The sequence below is a fragment of the Pimephales promelas genome, chromosome 25 (genome assembly GCF_988280905.1).
Source record: "Pimephales promelas chromosome 25, fPimPro1.hap1.1, whole genome shotgun sequence".
Classification (NCBI taxonomy): Eukaryota; Metazoa; Chordata; class Actinopteri; order Cypriniformes; family Leuciscidae; genus Pimephales; species Pimephales promelas.
In genome coordinates, this window is record NC_142793.1 from 3699756 (window position 1) to 3722756 (window position 23001).

At 40.4% G+C, this 23001-nt stretch overlaps 1 protein-coding gene across 8 annotated transcripts in view; it reads left to right on the plus strand.

The window, feature by feature from the left end:
* kif21a (kinesin family member 21A) overlaps positions 1–23001 on the plus strand; it is a 95106-nt gene that overhangs the window by 34437 nt on the left and 37668 nt on the right. For 6 of the 8 annotated variants that reach the window (XM_039656760.2, XM_089127907.1, XM_039656761.2 and 3 more), the window contains 10 exons: positions 1274–1463; positions 1553–1616; positions 8628–8837; positions 12596–12658; positions 18016–18100; positions 18184–18298; positions 18531–18719; positions 21372–21571; positions 22218–22325; positions 22409–22477. In XM_039656760.2, the coding sequence (XP_039512694.2) occupies positions 1274–1463; positions 1553–1616; positions 8628–8837; positions 12596–12658; positions 18016–18100; positions 18184–18298; positions 18531–18719; positions 21372–21571; positions 22218–22325; positions 22409–22477 (1293 nt within the window). The remainder of the gene's footprint in view (positions 1–1273; positions 1464–1552; positions 1617–8627; positions 8838–12595; positions 12659–18015; positions 18101–18183; positions 18299–18530; positions 18720–21371; positions 21572–22217; positions 22326–22408; positions 22478–23001) is intronic. The other 2 variants (XM_089127908.1, XM_089127909.1) reach the window with 1 other exon arrangement.

Genomic DNA, 23001 nt, shown 5'->3' on the forward strand with positions numbered 1-23001 from the left:
CCAAGGCTGCATTTATATTGGAATTACAGTAAACAACAGTAATGTTGTAATGAAATATTATTATTGAAATTTAAAATATGTGAATATATTTTAAAGTGTAATTTATTCCTATGGTCAATGAATTTTCAGCATCATTACTCCAGTCTTCAGTGTCGCATGATCCTTCAGAAATCATTCTAATATGATGATTTGCTGCTCAGTTATTATTGGTATATTAACCCCTTAGCTGTCACCCCCTTTTTTGAAAATGAGTGTTGTGAAAACACTTCAAAAAATGAAAGTATGAAAAAGTTATGGAAGTTTAAATTTACAGTATATCAAATATACTGTACTATATATTTTACAAAATATTTTTACTCTAAAATTTCTATAAAATCAAAGCCATAAAGCTTATCAAGTTATGTTCCAAATTTGAAGTTGATATCACAAAAATTGAAGTTCCCATGAGATTTTGTTTAGGCGTAGTACCAAAAATAGCCACCGGGTGCCATTGAATTCCATTGAATTTAGTTGTATACATTCTGCCTTATATCTGTCCAAATATCAATTCTGTCACAAAATGTGGAACCTTGAGACTCTGACCTTTCTGACAATATCAATTTTGTCAAGATTAGAAAAGGTTTTGATCATATATTATGAAATATAATGACGCCCAAAAGGGGAGGAGCCTGATAAAACAAGTACCGTTTCTATGGTAACGCAACGTTCAATTATAAAACAGTTTTCACACGATGAATTCTGAGTTTATAAGCTTTCAAATGATACCTAATTTATGATAACTACTAAAATATGTGATATAATAAAAAAGGCGATAAAAAAATAATACTATATTTTAGAGGATAATAAATATAAACATGATCATTTTTAGAGGATAATATTATAGTATAATTTTTTATTTTTTATTGAAAAATACTAGATTATATGTTTTACTATGAACTTTTAGCATAAAAATAGAAGTTTCAATGATTAAAAGTGGGTGCATCAACTTTTTGTGACAAAGGTCAAAACTCCTGTTATGATGCAGATTTTTTTGAGGTGCACTCTTGTCATAAATTCGTCAATTACTCTTCCTACATAATTTTTAACACAAAACAGGGGTAGAATATCTATTTAGAAGTCTTAGACCTTTCCAACGATATATAATTTGTCATAATTAGATTAGGATTTAATAGAAATATAGTGAAGTAAATTTAGGTGTCCCGGGACCGGGACGGTGACAGTTAAGGGGTTAAGAATGGTAAGCAGCACTAAAGGTAAGGTGTCTGTTTCGCAGGGGAAGCGTATGGTTGGAGAGGATGGGATGGAGAGCATCAATGACATGTTCCACGAGAACTCGATGTTGCAGATCGAGAACAATAATCTGCGCATGCGCGTGAAGGCCATGCAGGAGGCCATCGACGCTCAGGGCGCTCGACTCACGCAGCTGCTCAGCGAACGGGCCAATCAGGTGCTCTCCAGAGCAGGTACATCACTGTCAGTGCTGCTCGTGTCAGGTTACATCAATCAAAGGACCTTGGAAGATGATTGACCGAATATTGACTATTTATTTCAGGTGAAGGCAGTGAGGAGATTGGAAATATGATTCAGAATTACATCAAAGAGATCGAGGACCTGAGGTAAAACAATCTTTGATGAAATATTTGTCTGATACAGTAGCTAGTGTTTTTATATTTTTGCTGAAATCCCGTATGAGACTGATATTAAAAATCCATTGATTTTGCTTGTTTTTCACACTTAAAGGGCACCTATTATGGAAAATTCACTTTTACATGGTGTTTGAACATAAATGTGTGTTGGCAGTGTGTGAGCAAAACCACCCTAGAACGATAAAAATCCACCCAGTGTTTTTTTTACAATCTCAATAAATCATATGCACTGCCTCAGAACGAGCTGTTCTGAGATTCAGCTCTTTGTGACGTAGAATTGAGCAAGGGGTTTGATTGACAGTGTGGTTGTGGCATAGACCCCGCCCTTGGTGATCTGTACACACCATCCTCCATTGTTTCAACGACAGCCGGTAATATCTCTTGGAAACATATATGTTCTGTCGTGGGTTAATCCTGTTGTTGTGACTTAAAAGTTAATCCTCAAGTGTGGATCATTGTCTACTGTTTGCGATCCACCGACACATCCAGTAACAGTAAGTGTATTTTATGAATTTTGAGCAAATAACTTAGTCTGTTCAATCGATGTCAGCTAATTCAACAACAAATGCGCCTAAAGTTGTTGTCGTCGTCGTCCTAGGATGTCTGTTTATATAATTTAAACCTTGTTTGTATAGTGTGTAACCGTACATTTATATATATATATATATATATATATATATATATATATATATTTAAAGATATTGTATTAAAAACTGCATATATGTTGTTGTTCTTTAAGTTAGCCATCTTCTCACATTTGCCACAGAAGCACCTCTATGACAAGTAAACATGACGCAACAGATCCCTCGCATAAATGTATTTCGCTTGTACATAGCAAACTTTATCACAGTATGTGTATGTAGTTTCAAAAAAGCCAGTGTTAGCGCCAGCGTTAGTGTTTTTGTATGTCTGTGTGTGTGTGTGTTGCACATCCATAATTGCAAATGGGACACGATTACAACTCTATACATAAATGTATCAAATAACCATACCAATACGTACTGGTCCATTCTCATTTGCGTTTATTCTGCCGGAGTCTCTTCGTACTGTTTATATATTCAGATTCAAACGTACGCTGAATGACATTCAAAACAGCGTGTCTCTCAGCCCGTCTGCTTAGAGTGACTGCCGATAGGCATCAAGTTACGCCCTCATCCAAAGGCAGGGCGGGGATATGCAGTTCATTTGCATTAAGGTGGTATACCTCCAAAACAGCTCATTTTTAAAGAGGCCCCAAAATGACATTTTCAAATGGTTATAATAAATTAACTGTGGGGTATTTTGAGCTGAAACTTCACAAATACATTCTTGGGACACCCGAGACCAATATTACATCTTGTAAAAAGGGGCATAATAGGTGCCCTTTAACCCTCTGGGGTCCCTGACATTTGTGGGGGGTTTTTTTCAGTTGCTTAAACATATTAATGGAAAAGGTGTGATAACACTCTATTTAGCACAAACAGGGTTACCATAATATGTGAGCAGCATGTATGTACATGTTTGTTTTTTTGAGAGAATATTGTTTATGCATGGTTATTGAACTAAAACTTAAAGTTTCTGAAATAAAGCCACAAAGCACGTACTAAATATCTGTCCACAAGACTTTTGACAAATGGATGTTGTCGCCTGGAGTTTTTTCAAGAGGTTCTCTCGTATTGCATAAGTTGCTTACGCTATGGGTAAAGTCTTCTTTTCTCAAGATATTGAAACCAAAAATGATCCTTAATTTTTCATATATTGTCAATGCAGTGCAGCAGCAAACTGACCTAGAACAGACTATCTTGCATGCCCATTGGCTGCCCTGTGGCAACTGCTGCAGCCTATCGCTGAGCCCCGCTTGTGATGTCACAGCCAACCAAAATGGGGTGGCTTGGCGTATAAAAGTCAGGCTCAGGAGCTCACTGATTTCATCATCTCTGCATCGCTGGACTCTGAGAGAAGCCATCCGTCATCGAAACTAGCGACCAGCACGCAGAGGAATGCGCCAGAAAAAGCCGGCCTTCTTTGCCACCTTCAGCCTTCTGTGTCTGCTACGCCATCCAGCGTTGAGTATCCATATTCCGTGCTTTTGCCTTCAGTGAGTGTTCACCATTGCGACACTCACTCCTTCTCTAAAAGTGCGTGAGCGTTTTTATAAAAATGCCTCGCCTTTCCTGTGGCTTGTGCAGAGTCCCGCTCGGCGCTGGAGACCGCCATGTGATTTGTGCTCTTTTCCTGGGCCCAGACCAAGCAGCCCTCGCCCTGGATTCGGCAGGCTGTGTGCACTGTGAAGCGCTTCGACTCGAAGCCTTTACCATGGTTGCTGTCATTCCGCCATCCGAACCGCGCAAGAAGCGCCATTCGTAGAGAATTCCGGAGCCTGAGGTCACGGTGAAGTGCTCGTCGGATTACATCCCGCCAGCCTTCCTCTCTCCTTTTCCGCTCCTCCTGAATGTGCAGCTGCTGGCTTCGACCCTCACTGCCGCCGCCTCAGGGTACAAAGCTGAAGGGATCGACCTGGGTGACAGCTGAAAGACAGTGAGGAGTGGTCGAGTTCTCATCACTCTGCCTCCTCCTTGATCCAGGAATCCAGCAGGATAGGGCTGACATGGACACTGAGCTCTTGCGCCTCCTGTCAAAGGTCGTCGACCAACTCGACTTGGATTGGTCACCGCCTAAGGAACCCATGCCCAATACACTCTTAGAAGAAATGGTTCTATTTAGAACCAGAAATGGTTCCATCCCCCACTTCATATATGGAACTCCAAAATGGTTCTATATAGAACCCAGAGAGAACCCCTTTTTAATAGTGTATAGAACCTTTTAGGGGTTCCAAATACGTAGCTCTGATAGAACCTTTTAAGGTTCTATATAGAACCTTTTCTTCTAAGAGTGTAGGCTCGATGGCTGTTTCCTCCACAGCCACCGCCCACCTCTTGTTTCCAGATCTAAATCATATCTGCCAGAGCTTCATACTGAGCTTTTGAAATCGCGGAACGCACAATTGTCTGCGAGGCTCTCGCATGTCTCCTCGGCGCTCTCCAAAGTGGACGGCACCGCTAACAAGGGGTACAAACAAAGCAATCCCCCCCAGTGGAGGAGGCGGTCGCAGCGCACCTTTGTCTGTCCTCTGCAAGATGATGCTCAAAGTCTGCCCCCCGTCCAAAGCCTGCAGGACCACCACGGCCCTTGTCGGCTGCGCGTTCTCTGCCTCTGGACAAGTTGCTTCCGCCCTGCACTCGATGGCTGTGCTGCAGATCCTCCAAGCTAATCTCCGCGAATGGAGAAGGACCCAGCCGCCATCACAGATTTGAGGAGCACGATGGACTTCTTCCTTCGTGCTACAAAATCTGCGGCTCAGGTGATCGGCAGATGTATGGCCTCGCTCAACATCACAGGAGTGGCACTTATGGTTGACGCTTGCTCATATGAGGGACTCTGAGTGCTCCGTATTTCTCGACGCACTGCTCTCCCCTACTAATAATAATAAATTGAATTTATATAGTGCTTTTCTCAAACTCAAAGTCGCTTTACAGGGCAGGTGAACAAAAAAAAACAGGGATGGGAGGGGCGTTAGGCTATGGATAGGCAGAGGAGAAGAGATGGGTCTTGAGGCGGGACTGGAAGATGGTGAGTGACTCGGAGGAGCTGATCTCATGGGGGAGTGAGTTCGAGAGCCTGGGAGCTGCCCTGGAAAATGCTCTGTCCCCTAAACTGCGTAGATTGGATTTATGGATGCAGAGGAGACCGGCTGAGAAGGATCTGAGGGACCTTGAGGGTTGGTAGGGGGAGAGGAGGTCAGTGAGGTATGAGGGGGCAAGGTGGTGGATGGCTTTGTAGGTGAGGACCAGGATTTTGTATGTGATCCGGTGTGGAATGGGAAGCCAGTGAAGTTGTTTTAGGACTGGCGTGATGTGGTTGCAGGATTTGGAGCGGGTGATGAGTCGGGCAGCTGCATTCTGAACCAGTTGGAGTCTTTTAATGTAGTTTGAGTTGATACCAAGGAGCAGTGAGTTGCTACTGTCCTCTTTGGCCCAGCAGTGGACTGGACCGTCGTCTGATTCTCCAAAGTACACAAGACCTCGCAGGCCATCCAAAGTACAGAAGAACCTCTTTCTGCCTGGACTCTCTTGCTCCGTTGCAAGCAGCCCAGCTCAGCCTCAGCCTTCACAGCGATGACAGGGCGGCCGCCTTAGATTTCGCTCATCAAGCCACCATAGGCCGCCTCCCACCTGGGGACTCCGGCCCAAGATTGCACTGACACCTAAGCGTGCAAAGTCCTCCTAGCAACAGGAGAGCGGCAGTGGCTCAGTGGTTCATGTAGGTTGCCTACAAACCAGAAGGTTGGTGGTTCAATCCCCGGTTCCACCTGACCAAGTGCCGAGGTGTGCGCAAGACACCTAACCCCAGCTGCTCCCTGCTCCCGACGGGCTGGATGGAGCATGGCTGACTCCGCCGTCTTTGTATGAATGTCTATGAATGGGTGAACGTGAGGCAAAATGTAAAGCGCTTTGGTGGCCATTGGGTTTGTGAAAGCGCTATATACCAGGAAAAGACGGCTGGGTCTCGCTGCGGCCGGACCGCCGTCGAAATGTCTCGTCCTGTCAGTCCCCTCAAAGAAGGCTACTGCAGACGTGCATTTAGCAGCCAACGAGTCGGCAGCACAGCCCGCTTGCCTGCACACAACCGCGCTGTTTTTATGGCCCAGAGAAATTAAAAAAAAGAGTATAATTTCTGGCTATCCGGCTTACGCCAATAGTGTTTTAAGTGTACCCACAATACAGTGCCAGGCCACCTGAATGACGGCCTATCCAAGAACTACGTTCCCCTAGGGCAATTATCCCTGCACCCCCCAGACAGTCGAGTTACTGTGGCGCCTTTTAGGCAAAGCGAAAGCAGACCTGTTTGCGTGAGAAGACAACGCTCATTGCCCTGTGTTCTTTTCAAAGAATGATGCGGTGGCCCAAATCTGGCCCTGCCCCTTCCTATTTATGCGTTCCCTCTGGTCTCTCTGCGCAGTAGTAAGTGTAAAGTAAAGCCGCGATATATCAAGGTCCCGCCCACACTCCAACAGAAACTGTTGGTACAAAGTTTACTGATTCAAATAAACCGTTATGGACATGGAGAAATTAAAGCTGAAGCTCTAATCTCCTCCTGAAAATCCCCCCAAAGTCCGCTGGTGCCTCAGTGATTACTTTGTTTAAAGAATCCGTCAATCACAGCTATCCCGTTTTATAGCATCAAATAACGAACTAAGATCCAACTTATTTTAAAAAAAATGGAACACTTAAACTTAAAATTTATTTGAAGTGTAATTTGATTTAGTTCATTTGACATTGGTCCGAGTGACCAAAGGTTTGTCTAAAGCAGCCTGGCCATAAATGTTAATGCTGGAGCTCCTGACAAACAGTTTTGGTGGAAACAGGAGGATTCAGTTCTGCAGTGAGTTGGGCAGCTGTGTTTCATGTTTTTTGGATACAATCCGGGTTACATTCCTTTCAGTCAGCTTCCTCTTGCTTCGACAGTTTTTCCCGTTGGATGTGGTTTGTGGTGGTACGCCAAAATTACCATGGATACTGTAGCTCTCAATACACCACAAAGACTTGCTGTCCTGGTCACAGATGTGCCAGCGAGACGTGCACCAACAATTTGTCCTCTTTTGAACTCTGATATGTCTCCTATTATGTTGTGTGGATTGCAATATATGATGTACAGCTGTGCTATTGCTCTACTAATTCAACATTCACACTCTGCTCTTACTGATGGAATGTGAAATATTGGCCAGTGTTTCAGTTTCAGCACCAACCCCTTATATTGTTTTTTTTTTATATATCCACAAGTTTCCTACGCCCCATGAGGCCTTGCGTCAAAAGTGGGCGCGACTTCCGGTTGGAAGTAAACAAAGCGCAACTTGACATACTTCACACTCGTTCATTCAACAGTTGACAGTCATTCAAGTTATAGCGATCCAAACTAGCTAACGATGTGGGAACACAACCTCAACGAAATTCAAAAGGGTGAAATAACAGTACCTTTACCCTCCGCAGTAGTTGATTGGGAGTATTATAATAACATTATTAATAATCAATACTCATCAAGGCATGGTGACAGACAGTTGTGCGAGCTGACAAACAATTCAAATAAAAAATACACACTTAGTCATTGTGCTTTGGAGTTTATTCAAAATTATAAATGAATGTGCTGCTTGAATACATTAACTGGCACATTTGGTATTCTGTCAACACAGGCTTTAATCCTGAGTTTAGGTGCAACATCAGTAGCGAACAGCCAATCACATGCTGATAGAGTTTATAGAATATTAAGAATTTAAACAAATGTAAACAGGTTAGATTCGTCGTCGTTTGGGAGGTGATGGAAACTACAGTCGTTGGCAGGATCACTCTGATTTCGTTTTCAGCTTATGTTCAAAACAATCCCGTTTAAGCCACTAAATTAGTTTAGTCCGGTTATACATACAACCACGAACAGCACATGTTGTCCCTGAGCTCCGTAACGACATCTCTCATAAAGATTTGCGTCTTTAAATAGTAAAATAATTCTCCGAAAAACAGCTAGCCTCTTCGCTAACTAACACACAAAATACCATTGGAATGCTACTTCCGCCGCGTCACCGGAAGTTTCACCCACTTTATTTTTTACAGGAGCGCCCCTCGGAAACTTGTGGATATATTTAATTAACATATTTTAAATTAGTATTTAAAACTGGGATAAAAATTATCCCATGCCCATGGTTAAACATACTGCTGTTACTACTTAATACTACTTTTAGATATTCTTTTGTTTTTATATATAAGTCTGTAATTTTATGATTCACCTCATAGCGGTTCAACAAAACGTTTCCTCAAATCTCTATGGGAAAAATGAATGGCTAAAAACACCAACCAGAACACCATTGCAATTGCATAGCAACGTCCTGGCTAGATAAAAAGAGAACTAGTTTTTCCATAAAATGAGTTTTCGAAATGTTTGTGTGTCTTTCAGAGCCAAACTTCTGGAGAGCGAAGCGGTGAATGAGAACCTGAGGCGTAACCTCACGCGAGTGTCCAGCCGTCCTCAGTTTTACGGACCTTCTGGATCATTCTCTCCCGCCCTGCTGGGGGCCGACCCGAGCCAGGAGACCACCGACATCATTGAGATCGCCAAGAAAGATCTGGAGAAACTCAAGAGGAAGGAGAAGAAGAAAAAAAAGAGGTAATAAAAGGGTGACGGCGATCTTAGTGTGAGGTGGTATCTGGAAGGGCTGTTGCCGTGGTAACTGACAGAAAGGGGGTGTGTCATGAACAATTGCCCTTTCGACTTTTGATGAGTGAAACAAAAACGTTGTGGGATTTGTCAGGTTTCATGGCGAGATGTATTGTTCTTTGAGTGGTGTAATTACTACATTAGGCATTATCGTACAGGCAGATCTGCTAATGGCAATAGAAATGGATGTTTCTGTTTGTTGTTCAAGACATGCATATATAATATACACATGCACAGGGCTGGGTGAATTTTCAGCAGTAGCTTATAAAGCAATCACTATGACTTCCCAGACAGCAAACTGACATTGAATCAACGTGGAAACGGCGTCTCTCATGACATCGAAACAACGTTGATTTTGCTCATCGAATTAACGTTGAACCAACGTCAGACGCGGCATTCTTCAAAGCTAAATGAAAATCGAAAATTGGTTTGCTTTCATAACGTTGAAACAACGCGTTGATTTCAAGTTGATTTTCCGTTAGTTTTGAAAGAATGACGCGTCTGACGTTGGTTCAACGTTAATTCGATGAGCAAAACAATGTCAGGTCAACGTTGTTTCGATGTCATATTTCCACGTTGATTCAATGTCAGTTTGCTATCTGGGTTGCCACTTTGCCAGGTTGAATTTTATATATAATACATACATTTTTCAATTGCAGTCTTTTAAAAAGCCATCTGAAATAACAAACCCAAAAGTTGCAATATATAGAAATATCTGAAACACATCCAATACTCATTTTCTGCAGCAGCGACTTCTTTCTCTCGCTCTCATCTCTCAGACAGCGACAGACAAACCCGCCTCCCCTCACTCCCTTGTTTATTTTTTTTCCGGATGAATACTGTTGGTGTTACAGGGGTTAAATTTTAGGTATTGCGCATAATTTTACTCATTCCTGCAGATTTTGTACTCGATCGCACTCAAAGTGCAGCACATAAAACCACCTCTCAGTACAAAATTTAGTTTCTTTCTGCTGCTTATTGTGCTTAAACAGTCAAAGTGGGGCCCCAATGGGTCTGGCTTGAATTTCCCACTTAGGACCCACATAAGACTCTTACAGAGCCCATTTAAAGCCCATCTGGGTAACCATAGTTGGATCCCGGGTGCAAGCCCACTTAAGGCCCATTTGGCCAGGTGGGGCCCAAATGGGTCTGACATGAATTGCCCAATTAAGACCCACGCAGTACCCGTACTGGTCCCAATTTTAGTACATCTGGGCTTCCACAGCTTGCCCCAATGTGGATCCCGGGTGCAAGCCCATAATGGGGCCCACATTTGCCGCCCATCAAGCCCTCATATGGGCCCCACATGTCATTGCTGGCTGGGCACACTAAATAAAGTCCAAATGCCGACCTCGGCGAGTATTCGTGTAAACACAGTCAGTTATATTTTAAATGAACGTAACCAATTGAGAAAGAAAGCGCATGTGTAACCGTATAATGGATCTGTGTGTCAGTTCTTAAAGTCAAGTCGTCACATTTGTTTATATAGCACTTTTTACAATACAGATTGTTTCATAGCAGCTTTACAGAGAAAACAGGAAAATCTCTTTGCAATGGGCTCTATGCACGGCGGTATTTCCGGTGAAGGATTAGGGATACTCGATGACTTCCGCCGATCGTAGAGTCCAATGCAATACAGAGAATTTATATTGAATTTTATACTCCATGGTTATACTAAAGAAACGTTAGTCACAAAAACAGATAAAACAGACACCCCTCGTTGTGTTTATGCTTCTTTTTAAAATTATATTAAATAAACATAACTATATATATAAAATTACATCTAAACGTATGTACGTTTCGTTTCAAAGACGGGAGGACAGTAAATTTGAAGACTCTGCCATATTCCCGTTTTCCTCGGTTCTCCTCCGCTTTAATCTACACAACCGGAAATGGACGAGCATCCTTGCGTCAAATGCGGAATTTATGCGTGCATATAGCCCATTGGTCCATATCTTAAAGTAAAAGTCTGATTGAAAAGCCTGCGCCGAAATTGCGACTGATTTACCAAATAATTCACAGTGAAATGTACCCAACAAACAAATAATGATCAACTAACTGAGACATTCACATTTTTTAAAATAAATAACCACATTCCTAGCATTAGGATCCTTTGGAAGGTAATGTTATTTGTAGTCCAGTGGTCCTGTATCTCACAAACATGCCAGTGGGCGGGGCCAAAGCTGCAAAGTCGTCCTTCTACAGAGGCGCTCTTAGACACATTCCACAACAAGTCGTTCTCTGGGCTTGGCTACAATAAAAGCTTTTTTTGGACTAACAAGGAAGTTTCCAGTTCTGAAACTTCAAAAGCTCAAGGAAAATTTGATTCTTCAATTAATGACCCCTTAAAAGTCCCAGATAACAAACTGACATTGAATCAACGTGGAAACATGACATCGAAACAACGTTGATCTGGCATTGTTTAGCTCATCAAATTAACGTTGAACCAACGTCAGACGCGTCATTCTTTCAAAACTAACGGAAAATCAACTTGAAATCAACGTTGTTTCAATGTTAGGAAAGCAAACCAATTGCAAACCAATTACCAATTTTCATTTAGCTTTGAAGAATGCCACGTCTGACGTTGGTTCAACGTTAATTCGATGAGCAAAACAATGCCAGATCAACGTTGTTTCGATGTCGTGAGAGACGTCGTTTCCACGTTGATTCAGTGTCAGTTTGCTATCTGGGGTGACATCAGCCCAATATACCTGCAGCCAAAGTATGAGTTAATATTAATATTTGTGACTAGTATAAAAAATAATTGTGGCTAGACAGTGACTGTTGAGCAAAAAAGTTATGTCAAGCACTGTGTAATGTATACCCAGATAGCAAACTGACATTGAATCAACGTGGAAACATGACATCGAAACAACGTTGATCTGACATTGTTTTGCTCATCGAATTAACGTTGAACCAACGTCAGACGCGTCATTCTTTCAAAACTAACGGAAAATCAACTTGAAATCAACGTTGTTTCAACGTTATGAAAGCAAACCAATTTTCGATTTTCACCCAGACAGCAAACTGACATTGAATCAACGTGGAAACGACGTCTCTCATGACATCGAAACAACGTTGATTTTGCTCATCGAATTAACGTTGAACCAACGTCAGACGCGGCATTCTTCAAAGCTAAATGAAAATCGAAAATTGGTTTGCTTTCATAACGTTGAAACAACGCGTTGATTTCAAGTTGATTTTCCGTTAGTTTTGAAAGAATGACGCGTCTGACGTTGGTTCAACGTTAATTCGATGAGCAAAACAATGTCAGATCAACGTTGTTTCGATGTCATATTTCCACGTTGATTCAATGTCAGTTTGCTATCTGGGCATTTAGCTTTGAAGAATGCCGCATCTGACGTTGGTTCAACGTTAATTCGATGAGCAAAATCAACGTTGTTTCGATGTCATGAGAGACGTCGTTTCCACGTTGATTCAATATCAGTTTGCTGTCTGGGTATACATATATTATATTGCTATTTCAAATAAATGCTGTTCAAAGGTTTACAGAAGACTAAACTTAAAACTAGGGGGGCAGGAAACAAAATAAACCTTATATCAGTCGTGATATCCTTGACGTTCTTATCCACAATGAACCAACAACGTCTTTACTAATGTCTGTACCGTACCCTCCTTATCTGTCTCTCTCTATGCTCCCCGTTTCTTCTCTTTAACCCTTCACCTCTGACCTCTGACCGCTGAAGACTCCAGCAGCTGCTGGTTGACAAGAGAGAGGAGGATGAGGAGGAAGAGGTGGAGGAAGACAGGTTTGTCCCTGTGTCTCTCTTTCCCCTCTAGAATTAACCACAACCCCCTGTGTTTCGTCTCTGCTTGCAACCTTTAAATTCTGATTGTCTTTCAGGCAGGTAGTTTCCAGTCTTGGAGAACAGTGCAGAAAATGTTTATGCTTCATTCATATACATATAATTTGGGTTTAAAAAACAAAAAAGTAATTCAAAGTAATGGGTGAATCTCACGAAACCTGTTAAGAGCATATGTCCAGGTGACATTTCAACATTTCCATGAGGTTTTCTTCATTCTTTCACCATAAACACTGAGAATTTAGTTTTTTTTTAAATTATTTTCCACCTTGTCTGAACCTTACAACAGGCAATATATCTGCTGCACCTGTATGTAAATGCCCTCTGTTTTGATTGACTTTTACTTTATTTTTCGTCATATTGCTCTTGACTTTTTTTATATATATATATTTTTTATATATTTCTGTTAAGATTTAATTTATTAAATAAAAATGCTAAAATGTAATTTTTTTTGACTGTGCTAAAGCATAAAAATACCATAAAATATTCTCCCATATCTGGAACTTGGACTGCAGTACCAAATTCAACCTCTAGCTGTCAATATTACATGCTGCACCTTTAAGTTTTAGTGATTTTAGAACTTCAATTTCCAGCGTTAAAATTCTGTCATTATGTACTCGGCTTAATGTCGTTCCAAACCCATACGAATCTGATGTATCTGTTATCTGACGAAAATGATGTATTCGCGTGTTCGATTGACTTGCGAGAACCAATGAGGTTCATTTAGTGTTGATCTGCTGTTTATGTTCTCTGATCAATGTTTATATTTGAATAAATCAAATCTGTTCTTCATATAAAGCGATCGAGTCTCTTGAAAAAAATGAATCGAGACTAAACTGCTCGAACTAATATGGATTAGTTTTACGATCTCTTTATGAACGTTTTGAAGCGTCAAAAATGGTTGTTGCATAGCTGTCAATGGAGAGTCCAATACTTGCTCAGATTTTATTAAAGATATCATCATTTGTGTGCCGAAGATGAACGAAAGTCTTAATAGGTTTGGAACGACATGAAGGCGAGTAATTAATGACAGATTGTTTTTTAAAGTAACCCTTTAAGGGAAGCTCACACTACACGACCTTTGCCTGGATTTTGCTGTCACAGACATGTTTCCAAACCCTCGGACCGAATCCCTGGACCACGGCCAAGTATGAGCAGGTCATGCCGTCATCTGAGCGTGTCTCCAACCGCCGCAATATTTTCAAACCTGTTTGACGCCACATGATCTTGTAGTGTTTGCACTGCAATGACAAGGTGGAACTAACCCAGCCAATCACAGTGCAGATGCAATAAACGGAAAAATCTCATAATCACAGCTTCTCACGTGTACTTATACGAGAAAAAAATTATTTTGCTGTTGGTCGGGAGTCGGGACTGCCTCTTTGAGCTGCTATGATGACAACGAGCACCACAGTGTTTCAGTCTTACAGTCCTGTAGTGTGAAGTCGCCCTTATGCCTGGTTCAGATTACACGATTTTAGCCCGATTTTGGAACGATCCGTTTGACGTAGGGTGTCGTGGGGATTCGTAAACGACAAAGGCCGTTGGGACTCAACTCACTATACTCATCTCGTATAGTGTGTCAGAGTGGGTGACAACCTACATCGCGTCTGCCAAAAAGACTAGCATGTTGTCGTCCACGACGGTTCCGTCACATGTATGAGGTTGACCAATAGGAGCAGAGCCTGACCAATAAAGGATTTTGAAGGCCGATACCGATACAAATATTTTTGAGTTTTAAAATCCGATATTCCGATATATCGGCCAATATTTTATTTATTTATTTGAAACTGGACATGATAGTCACAAATTTTGTCATGCTTATTTGAGTTAAGAGAACTGATGGGGGTGTTCTTTTAATTGTTATTCAAGCAAATGTATGTATCGTGACCAACTCAACGAGTGTTGCCAACAGGAACGGTGTAGAGTGCCCTCTGGTGGACAAACTATACAACTCCAACACTCATGACATGGTTCAAGCGTGTTTCGTCCGTTTTTATTTTATTTTTGTAATATTCGTTTATCGCCCATTATAACTGCCGATACCGATAGTTTGGAAAATGCCTAATATCGGCCGATAATATCGGTCTGCCGATATATCGGTCTGGCTCTAAATAGGAGCACAGAAGCTTTTTCCGTACACAACTTTCAAAAATGGCGAAACGAAAGAGAGACGATGGTGCTAACGTTAAAACTAAAAGTAAAAATATATTAGAACACAATATTTTACCTCAAGTTCTCTTTGGAGGATTGACAGCCCATATTGTCCTCTTCCAGCAATCCAGGAACGTGTCCATTGTCGGGTTTTCTTTCTTTTTTTTACTTTTTTTCTGAACACAGGACAGCCAATACAACACTCACCGCTTCATCCATTTTTTGTTTACGTTCGTTTCCGGAAGTCACTCGCTACTAGTTTCGCCATCATGCGCGCCGTTAAAGACGGTATGCGATGACTGTTCAGGAAGCAACGTGTAGTCTGACGTGTCTTGTCCACGACACAACAAGATTTTAGGAGTCAAAATCGCATTGACTCCTGACACAGTGAATATCGTAACGGACAAAAAAAATCGTGTAATCTGAACCAGGCATTAAGTTTTCGTTTCATCCTTATTATATTTTAGCTTTATTTCAATAACCAAAAGTGCTTTTTAATAGTTTTCACTAATAGTTCACAGTGTTGTTCATCAGGGCGGGTTAATATTCTGAGTAAGTGTTGAAATGTGAATGTGGACGGGGCATATGCAAATTAGCTCATGCTGTCAGTGTGACATCATACCGTGAAGATTTCTGAATCGGATGTTTTAAAGGCACACTATGCAGGAATCCCGTTTTTGTCAAACAGTGCCCCCTAGAGTCACTGTGGAGAGTAACGTTACTGTCGTAAATACCACTCACGCAGAGCGTGACTTGACGTATTACATAGTATACGATAGTACATTGTGTTTAATTCGTCGTTTAATGAGATCGGTAACACTTTACAATAAGGTTCATTAGTTAACAATAGTTAATGTATTAACTAACATGAACTAACCATGAGCAATACGTTTGTAACAGTATTTGTTAATCTTCGTTGATGTTAATTAATAAAAATAAAGCTGTTCATTGTTCATGTTAGTTCACAGCACATTAACTAATGTTAACAAGATTTTAATAAAGTATTAGTAAATATTTAAATTAACGTTTACAAAGATTAATAAATGCTGTATAAGCGCTGTTCATCATTAGTTCATGCTAACTAATGTAGTTAACTAATGTTAACTAATGAACCTTATTGTAAAGTGTCCCCATGAGATCTAATATATGTTGTTAGTGGTGAGAATTTTATCCCCATGAACTTTAATGGTCCAGAGGCAGAACTTTTGCCAAGCGTGTCAGAGGTTCTGGGTTCTAATCCGCACTAGTTGTATAGTTTATTTTCCTCATCAAAACCGATTGTTTATTAGTGGTTGTATTGCAAGCAGGGACATGTTTTTTGTGCATTAGGTTTTGTGATTTCACCGTAACAAATATGAGAGTCTTTCATTCTCCGCAACGGATTGAAGCGCGTGTCCGTGTGAAGAAAGTGCGCGTCACAACAAAACAATAGCCATGTTTCCATCCACTTGTCAATCGAATTATCTGTAGTTCGGATAAAGCTGGTGAAAGTGTGTTTCCATCCAACGGCTTTAAAGCGAATAAAAACCTGTACGTAATGACGTCACATGCTGTTTTGCGATCAAATTGCTATATCGAATTGATTTGAGCCATTTTAAGGTGTTTCCATTCATTTTCGCACTGAATCGAACAACATTCGAGCAAACTTTTGCGAACAAAGTTTTGTTAGACAAAACGGATCGCGCCATCTAACAACAAATGATCCATATTTCACAAGTTGTAGCCTAATAATTCTTATGTGCCAGCTGATAGCGACATATGAATGGGATAATGTATTTGCGAGGCGGTCGTTAGCCTGAAGCGCCTCACTATACATTATTCTGCTTATTACATATAAATCAACCAAATAAATAAATAATTTGACACAAAATATTGACTTAAAAACGAGTTTATTGATTTAAAAACGAGTATTGCTTCTGCTAAAGAAAATAGTCTGTTCCGTCTCTGAACTGCATGCGTCCATGGCAACGGTGTTATGGTTAGCAGCGCCGCAGTCTGTTAACCAGAAATAACAGACCACATTATACATTAGAATTCAACCAAGCCACGTAAAAACAAGCAAAACTAACCTAAGAAAACAACGACGCTATAAACATTGCTATGATGATGCCGATGCACGTAAATGCCCGACGACTGTAGTGTGGGAACGACGGCGCTCCATCAGTTCTGGGAGATCGTGGTTCACGGAAACCCTTTGGTTGAAGCATTTTTTTTTTACTTTGTCCACTTACAAAAACCAGAAATGAACTCGTCTTCTGGCGTGTTGCAACCATGAAAGGGCCTAAAACTTAATCGCAATGCATTATTTATTCGGCAATTAACGTTTCCATCAGCTTTTATCGCATAAGCCGTATATCGATCATGATAAAATCCGATGAGACCGAACGTATTTCATTGGAGTCGATATTCATGAAATTTAATCGAATTTTACTGTTTCCGTAAGATATTTTTCATTCGATATCACTTAATTCGTATAAAAAACGTGTCGATGGAAACATGGCTACTGTATCCGTGCCGCTGATCGCAGCGGCGAGCACTTTGGTCACTCGACACCCACCATTCAACCCGAAAGAAGTCATATAACCATTTCAATAACTCTGAAGCTGTTAAGCTAAAAACGCTGCATAGTGTCCCTTTAATAGTCCGGGTGAACTAGAGAGGAAGTTATGAAATCCGCTTTCATAATATAGCCCCCGTTGGTTATTATTACACTGTCAAATGCTTTAACAACAGTGTCATTAACAGTGGAACACGTTGGAATAGTTATGATTTCTTTGTTAATGTCAAGTTGTCATAACAAAGACACTTTTAATGTCAACTTTGCATTAAAAGTGTCAATTTACCGAATGACACGTAATGACAACAGTCATAAACATTCATAAAGACTCCTTCATGTTCATGACAGGTGTTATGTCATGTTTATGACGGTGTCATGTCAGTCTTATGCACACCCCTTCAAATAAAGTGTCAGCCAACCGTTGAACTTTTCTGTTGCATCATCTCCATCATAATACCATGTTTTCTTTCCTTCCCCCCTAATTGTCTGTTTTCTGTTTTGTTTCAGATAATCTATGCTGCATATTTAAAAAAAAAAAAATGTGTTTTTACTAAATAGATTTTTAATTTCTAGTTTTGATTTTCCCCTGCAGTGCCAACAAAGATGAAACGCTTGACGGCGAACAGAAGATTAGCGAGAGAGAGCAGTTGGAATCGACCAATCAGGAGCCAGAGATGGTATGATTGACAGGCCACTATCAGAACATATTTTACAGCCGGAGCTCATCCTTCAGTCTTTAATATGAAATTGTTTCCCATAGGAGGCCAGTGACCGTGAGGAGGGGGATGGAGAGGAAGATGAGGAGGAAGTTGAGGAAGAGGAAATGGATGCTGAGGAAAGCTCTGATGAGTCTGACTCTGAACTGGATGAGAAGGGTACTGTAAAACGCAGCTTTAAAGCGTCATTATACAAATGTTAGGACACAAACAGTATTTCAGTACGCAAATTCTGTTTGTTTTAAAGTAATGACGTACAATTATAATATTGGTATTTTTTTTAAATAATGTAATGTAGCACATATATAAATGTAAATATATTGTCTGTTTAATGATGATCTGTATGTAAACATTATGTTACCTTTTTCTATTCATTATTATTGTTGACCAGAGGACTTCCAGGCAGATCTGGCCAACATCACCTGTGAGATCGCCATCAAGCAGAAGCTGATCGACGAGCTGGAGAACAGTCAGAGACGTCTGCACACACTCAAGCAACAGTACGAGCAGAAACTCATGATGCTGCAGTGCAAAATCAGAGACACACAGGTGGAGCGAGACCGTGTGCTGCAGAACATGGGTACGCTGGAAAACCTTTTCAGTTATTATGGGGTCCAAGAACCAAGAGAGATGTTCTGACATGCCCTGACATTTGTGCTTTTTTCAGTTGCTTATAAACATATTAATGGCACAGGTGAAATTACACTCTATTTAGCACAAACAGGGCTACCATAATATGTGAGCAACATGTATGTACGAGAGAATATTGTTTAAAAAAAAACTAAAAATGAAAGTTTCTGAAATAAGGCCACAAAACACATTCGAAATATACGTCCACAAGACTTTTGACTAATGGATGTTGCGGCCTAGAGTTTTTTTCTTCACAATGATCTGAAAATCATCCTCCTAATCGTTCACATAAAACTGTGAATTGGGTTATATTGTGAAAAACATTTTTTTTGTTTGCCAAGGCTATATGCAAATGAGTGTGAGCAGGCCAGCCACGTCATGTATAATTAGGTGATTCTCACTTGAGAGAGACAAAGACAAGCATAATAATGAGGTTCATTCAGGTCAGTCAGACAAAATTGAAAGGACAACGTGTGTGTGTGTGTGTGTGTGTATTTGAGAATATAAATGAAAGTCAAAAACCCATTTTTAAACATCTTGAAAATGACAAATTATTAATTTAATGACAGAAATCTGACAGACTATGAAATCCCAACCCTAATCCCTAATCCTACCCATCTCCACCCCTTGGATCTTGATCTGACTCCTGCCTGTGGATTTCATGTACTGCATTGAGGTGCTACTTCATTTAAGGGGCTATATGTATAATTCAGAAACCCTTGATATTAGTGACACCGGTGGCCATTAAGTGAACTGTAGTCAAGTTATTGTTCATAACTTACAAGAGACTGAGGTGATTCTCCGATATGCTGACGGCGAAGTTCTTTTTCGTTCTTCACACTCTTTAGTGTCACGCCCCCTTTTTTGAATAAACCGGAAAATACACAATCCGTACTTAAATGGTGGTAATTCAAGAATTCTTTGGAATATAGATGAAAGATTGGTGTTTTTTTTTAAGAAGACATTTGGCATGTTAAATTTAGATGTTAAATATATTAAGAAAGTGAAACAGGAAAAAAGTTATAGAAGTTTGAGTTTATGAAAAAATGTAAAAATGTTATTATTCATATTTTATATAAAATATACTTTTTTCAAAACCTGGTGGACTGCAAGAAAATCAAAGCCAAAACTCTGAACAAGTGTTTCAAAGGCAGTCTTGTGCATGAACGCGTTCACTGAACTCGTTCATATTTTCGCCGAACGCTGAACTGAACGAATCACTTTTCATACAATGAACGCGAACGAGAGCGGCGCTCCCTCTGTCAGGAATCAACGAGCAGCACACGCAGTTCACGTTCACGCTCATTTGAAAAGTCAGGTTTTACCTCCAACCACCGTTTTGAGTCGCCGAATCCACCCGCCGACAGTATTGTGGTGGAGACTTTGTCTATTATCACTGGGTATATTAGACGAGGTCGAAGTATTCATAGTACAGATAGGGGTGACGTGAAGGCAGGGTGGGGAGTCGCAATAGTGTGCATACTTGGCAGATCTGGCTGCGCTCGTGCTGCTCGTGTCATCACTTATTATTATGCGCTTTTCCATAACGAGTGATCTTTTGAACTAAACAGGTCTTATCTACTTGTGTTTGTGTGTCATATGAATAATAAATGCCCCATACATGGAATCAGAGTGCCTACTGTATGTAGTATGTTAAGTTGTTCAGCTGCTAGCTGTTCATTTTCTTTAGACAAATATAATCAGGAAGATTGTTTTATTATAAATGAATGTAAATGGCGTTTTCATCGTTTACTCACTGTTTACTTCCTTTTGAAGGTGTGAAAATGTGTTGGTTGAATATTGCACATTGAGCAGGGTAAGCCCAAGCTAATTTGACATTACAGTACATGACTACTTTGGTCTGGTTTATATAGTTACTGCCGTTCAGAATATGCTGGATGTTTGTCAGTAGACTGATCTTTTCCCCATGAACCTGAATATACCTTTTTAAAGTCCTGGGTAATTTGGTTCAGTTTGTTTCACTGAACATACAGTATACCTTGATTGCACCTTATATTTTCCAATTTCTACATATCATGATTACACATTATTTAAGGGGTAAATATATTCTCGATCTCAACATTATTTTTCTCCTGGCTATTGTCTCTTGTTTATTATTGGTACAATAATTTTGATTAGTTTTGGAGTGGCGGTGATTTGCAGCTGGTAATGGATGGTAAAGAGGGTCTCATGTGCATTATAGCTTGCTGCCACATCACAAATGGTGAATCTATAATTGTTTTTGTTGTATTGAAAACATTTTCAGACCTTTAAAAAAAAAATGATGGATGTTTTATCTTTTAACTTTTAAACTATTGTTATGAAAACAAACTGAGGTTTCTACCATTCTTTCATGATTTTCATGTTCATCACCATTTCAAAATAAAGGTCTGAACATGCCTTTGGAGTATGAAAAAACGATCGTTGCAACTTGATGGATTACGGCTCTTCTGTAATTTATTTTGGGAATCAATCACCATATATGAAAACTACAGATGCTAAGCTTTCAAATGATATATAGTTTGTCAATATTAGTTTAGGTTTAGTATAGGATATTACTGTATTAAACATGTAATCGCTCTGGTTTTTGTCTTGGTCTTAGGCTCTGTGGAGTCGTGCTCTGAGGACAAGAGCAAACGGATAAAAGCAGAATACGAGAAGAAACTCGGTGTGATGAACAAAGAGCTGCAGAAACTACAGGCGGCTCAGAAAGAACACGCTCGTCTCCTGAAGAACCAGTCACAGTACGAGAAACAACTGAAGAAACTGCAGCTGGATCTGGCTGAAATGAAGAAAACCAAAGTAAGTGTCACCATGGAGACTGCACAAGACCTGCTGAATCACTCAAAATATTGCACAATAAACAGCGCCTCCCAGTGGTCAACAGACCCTTCTGCAAAAATTAAAGCTTTTTATAGATGACTACAAATAAATATTGACATTGAACCTACTGGGTGTCTAATATATGGCATTTTTATATTAATAATGAGCAATTTCCATAGTCCAAAAGAAATCACATTAATTTTTTAATTTAATTTAGATTACTGTTTCAATTTTGTTTTTCTACTGCTGAGTACGATGGCAATTCTAGATGTAATGTCAACTCCATCCTTCATTAAAGGGGTACTTCACCTCTGGAAAGATGAATGTGTATATAAAATGGGTCATTTATGTAGAAGAAATGTGAATTTTTATTTTTGAATTTGGAGCTTTCTAGACTGAGAAAAGCCAGAAAATGTATTTTAGGCTTATGTGGATGAAAGACAACAACTCCCAGAATGCACTTGCTTCGCTGCCCTAGGAGCGGTAACAGAGCGCAGTAGTTAAACAACAAGTCTAGGCTACTAGTGATGAGTCTGCCCGAAAATGTGTTTCACAGTCGTCATTCATCATGTTTACTGTGGCGAGCCTCAATCCTCCAGCTAAACTATTGAAACGCTGTCGTCAGGTGCGTCTGATGAAGCAGATGAAGGAGCAGCAGGACAAGAACCGAATGGCCGAATCCCGCAGGAACCGAGAGATCGCCACACTTAAGAAGGACCAGCGCAAACAGGAGGTGCATGATGGGAAAATAACACTGGCACAGCATGAAACTGGCAGTCAAATATGTTCAATGTGATGTTTTTTCCTCTTGTACAGCATCAGATGAAACTGCTTGAAGCTCAGAAGAGACAACAGGAACTCATTCTGCGCAGGAAAACTGAGGAGGTACGCTTTCCAGCCAAGTGTGACGCTAATCGTACAATAAAATGATGTTTAATACGGTTAGTTCCAATCCTTGATTCTGATTGGTCAATAGCTGTGCTTTATTCATGATAACACACGGCTTTGACCGCTTCACCCATCGGTTCTGTTTATCACTGCGCAACACTGCAGTCCCTGTGTTGTGTTTATTTGAGCTTTCATGCATATTACACACGCTGTTGCTGTTCATGGTCAGGGACTATTTTTTCTAGCGGAAGGAAGGCTTTTAGTGATTTTACTTCATTAAAGTTGCACTAATACATAACTTCTTTACTTTAATGTTTTTATTGTGTGGTAACCGTTTTATAAAAGCAATAAGGTACTCGAGGCGAGTGTATCGAGAGTAAGTAACACCTGAAGGGGTTACTCCGCTTCGCGTCGAGCCTAAAGGCCTGTTCACACCGGGACGAATTTCGCGCGCGTTATTCGCCGACGTTTAACGCCTCGTGACTAAACAAAGGGCGCCAATGTGAGTGTTCACGCCGACG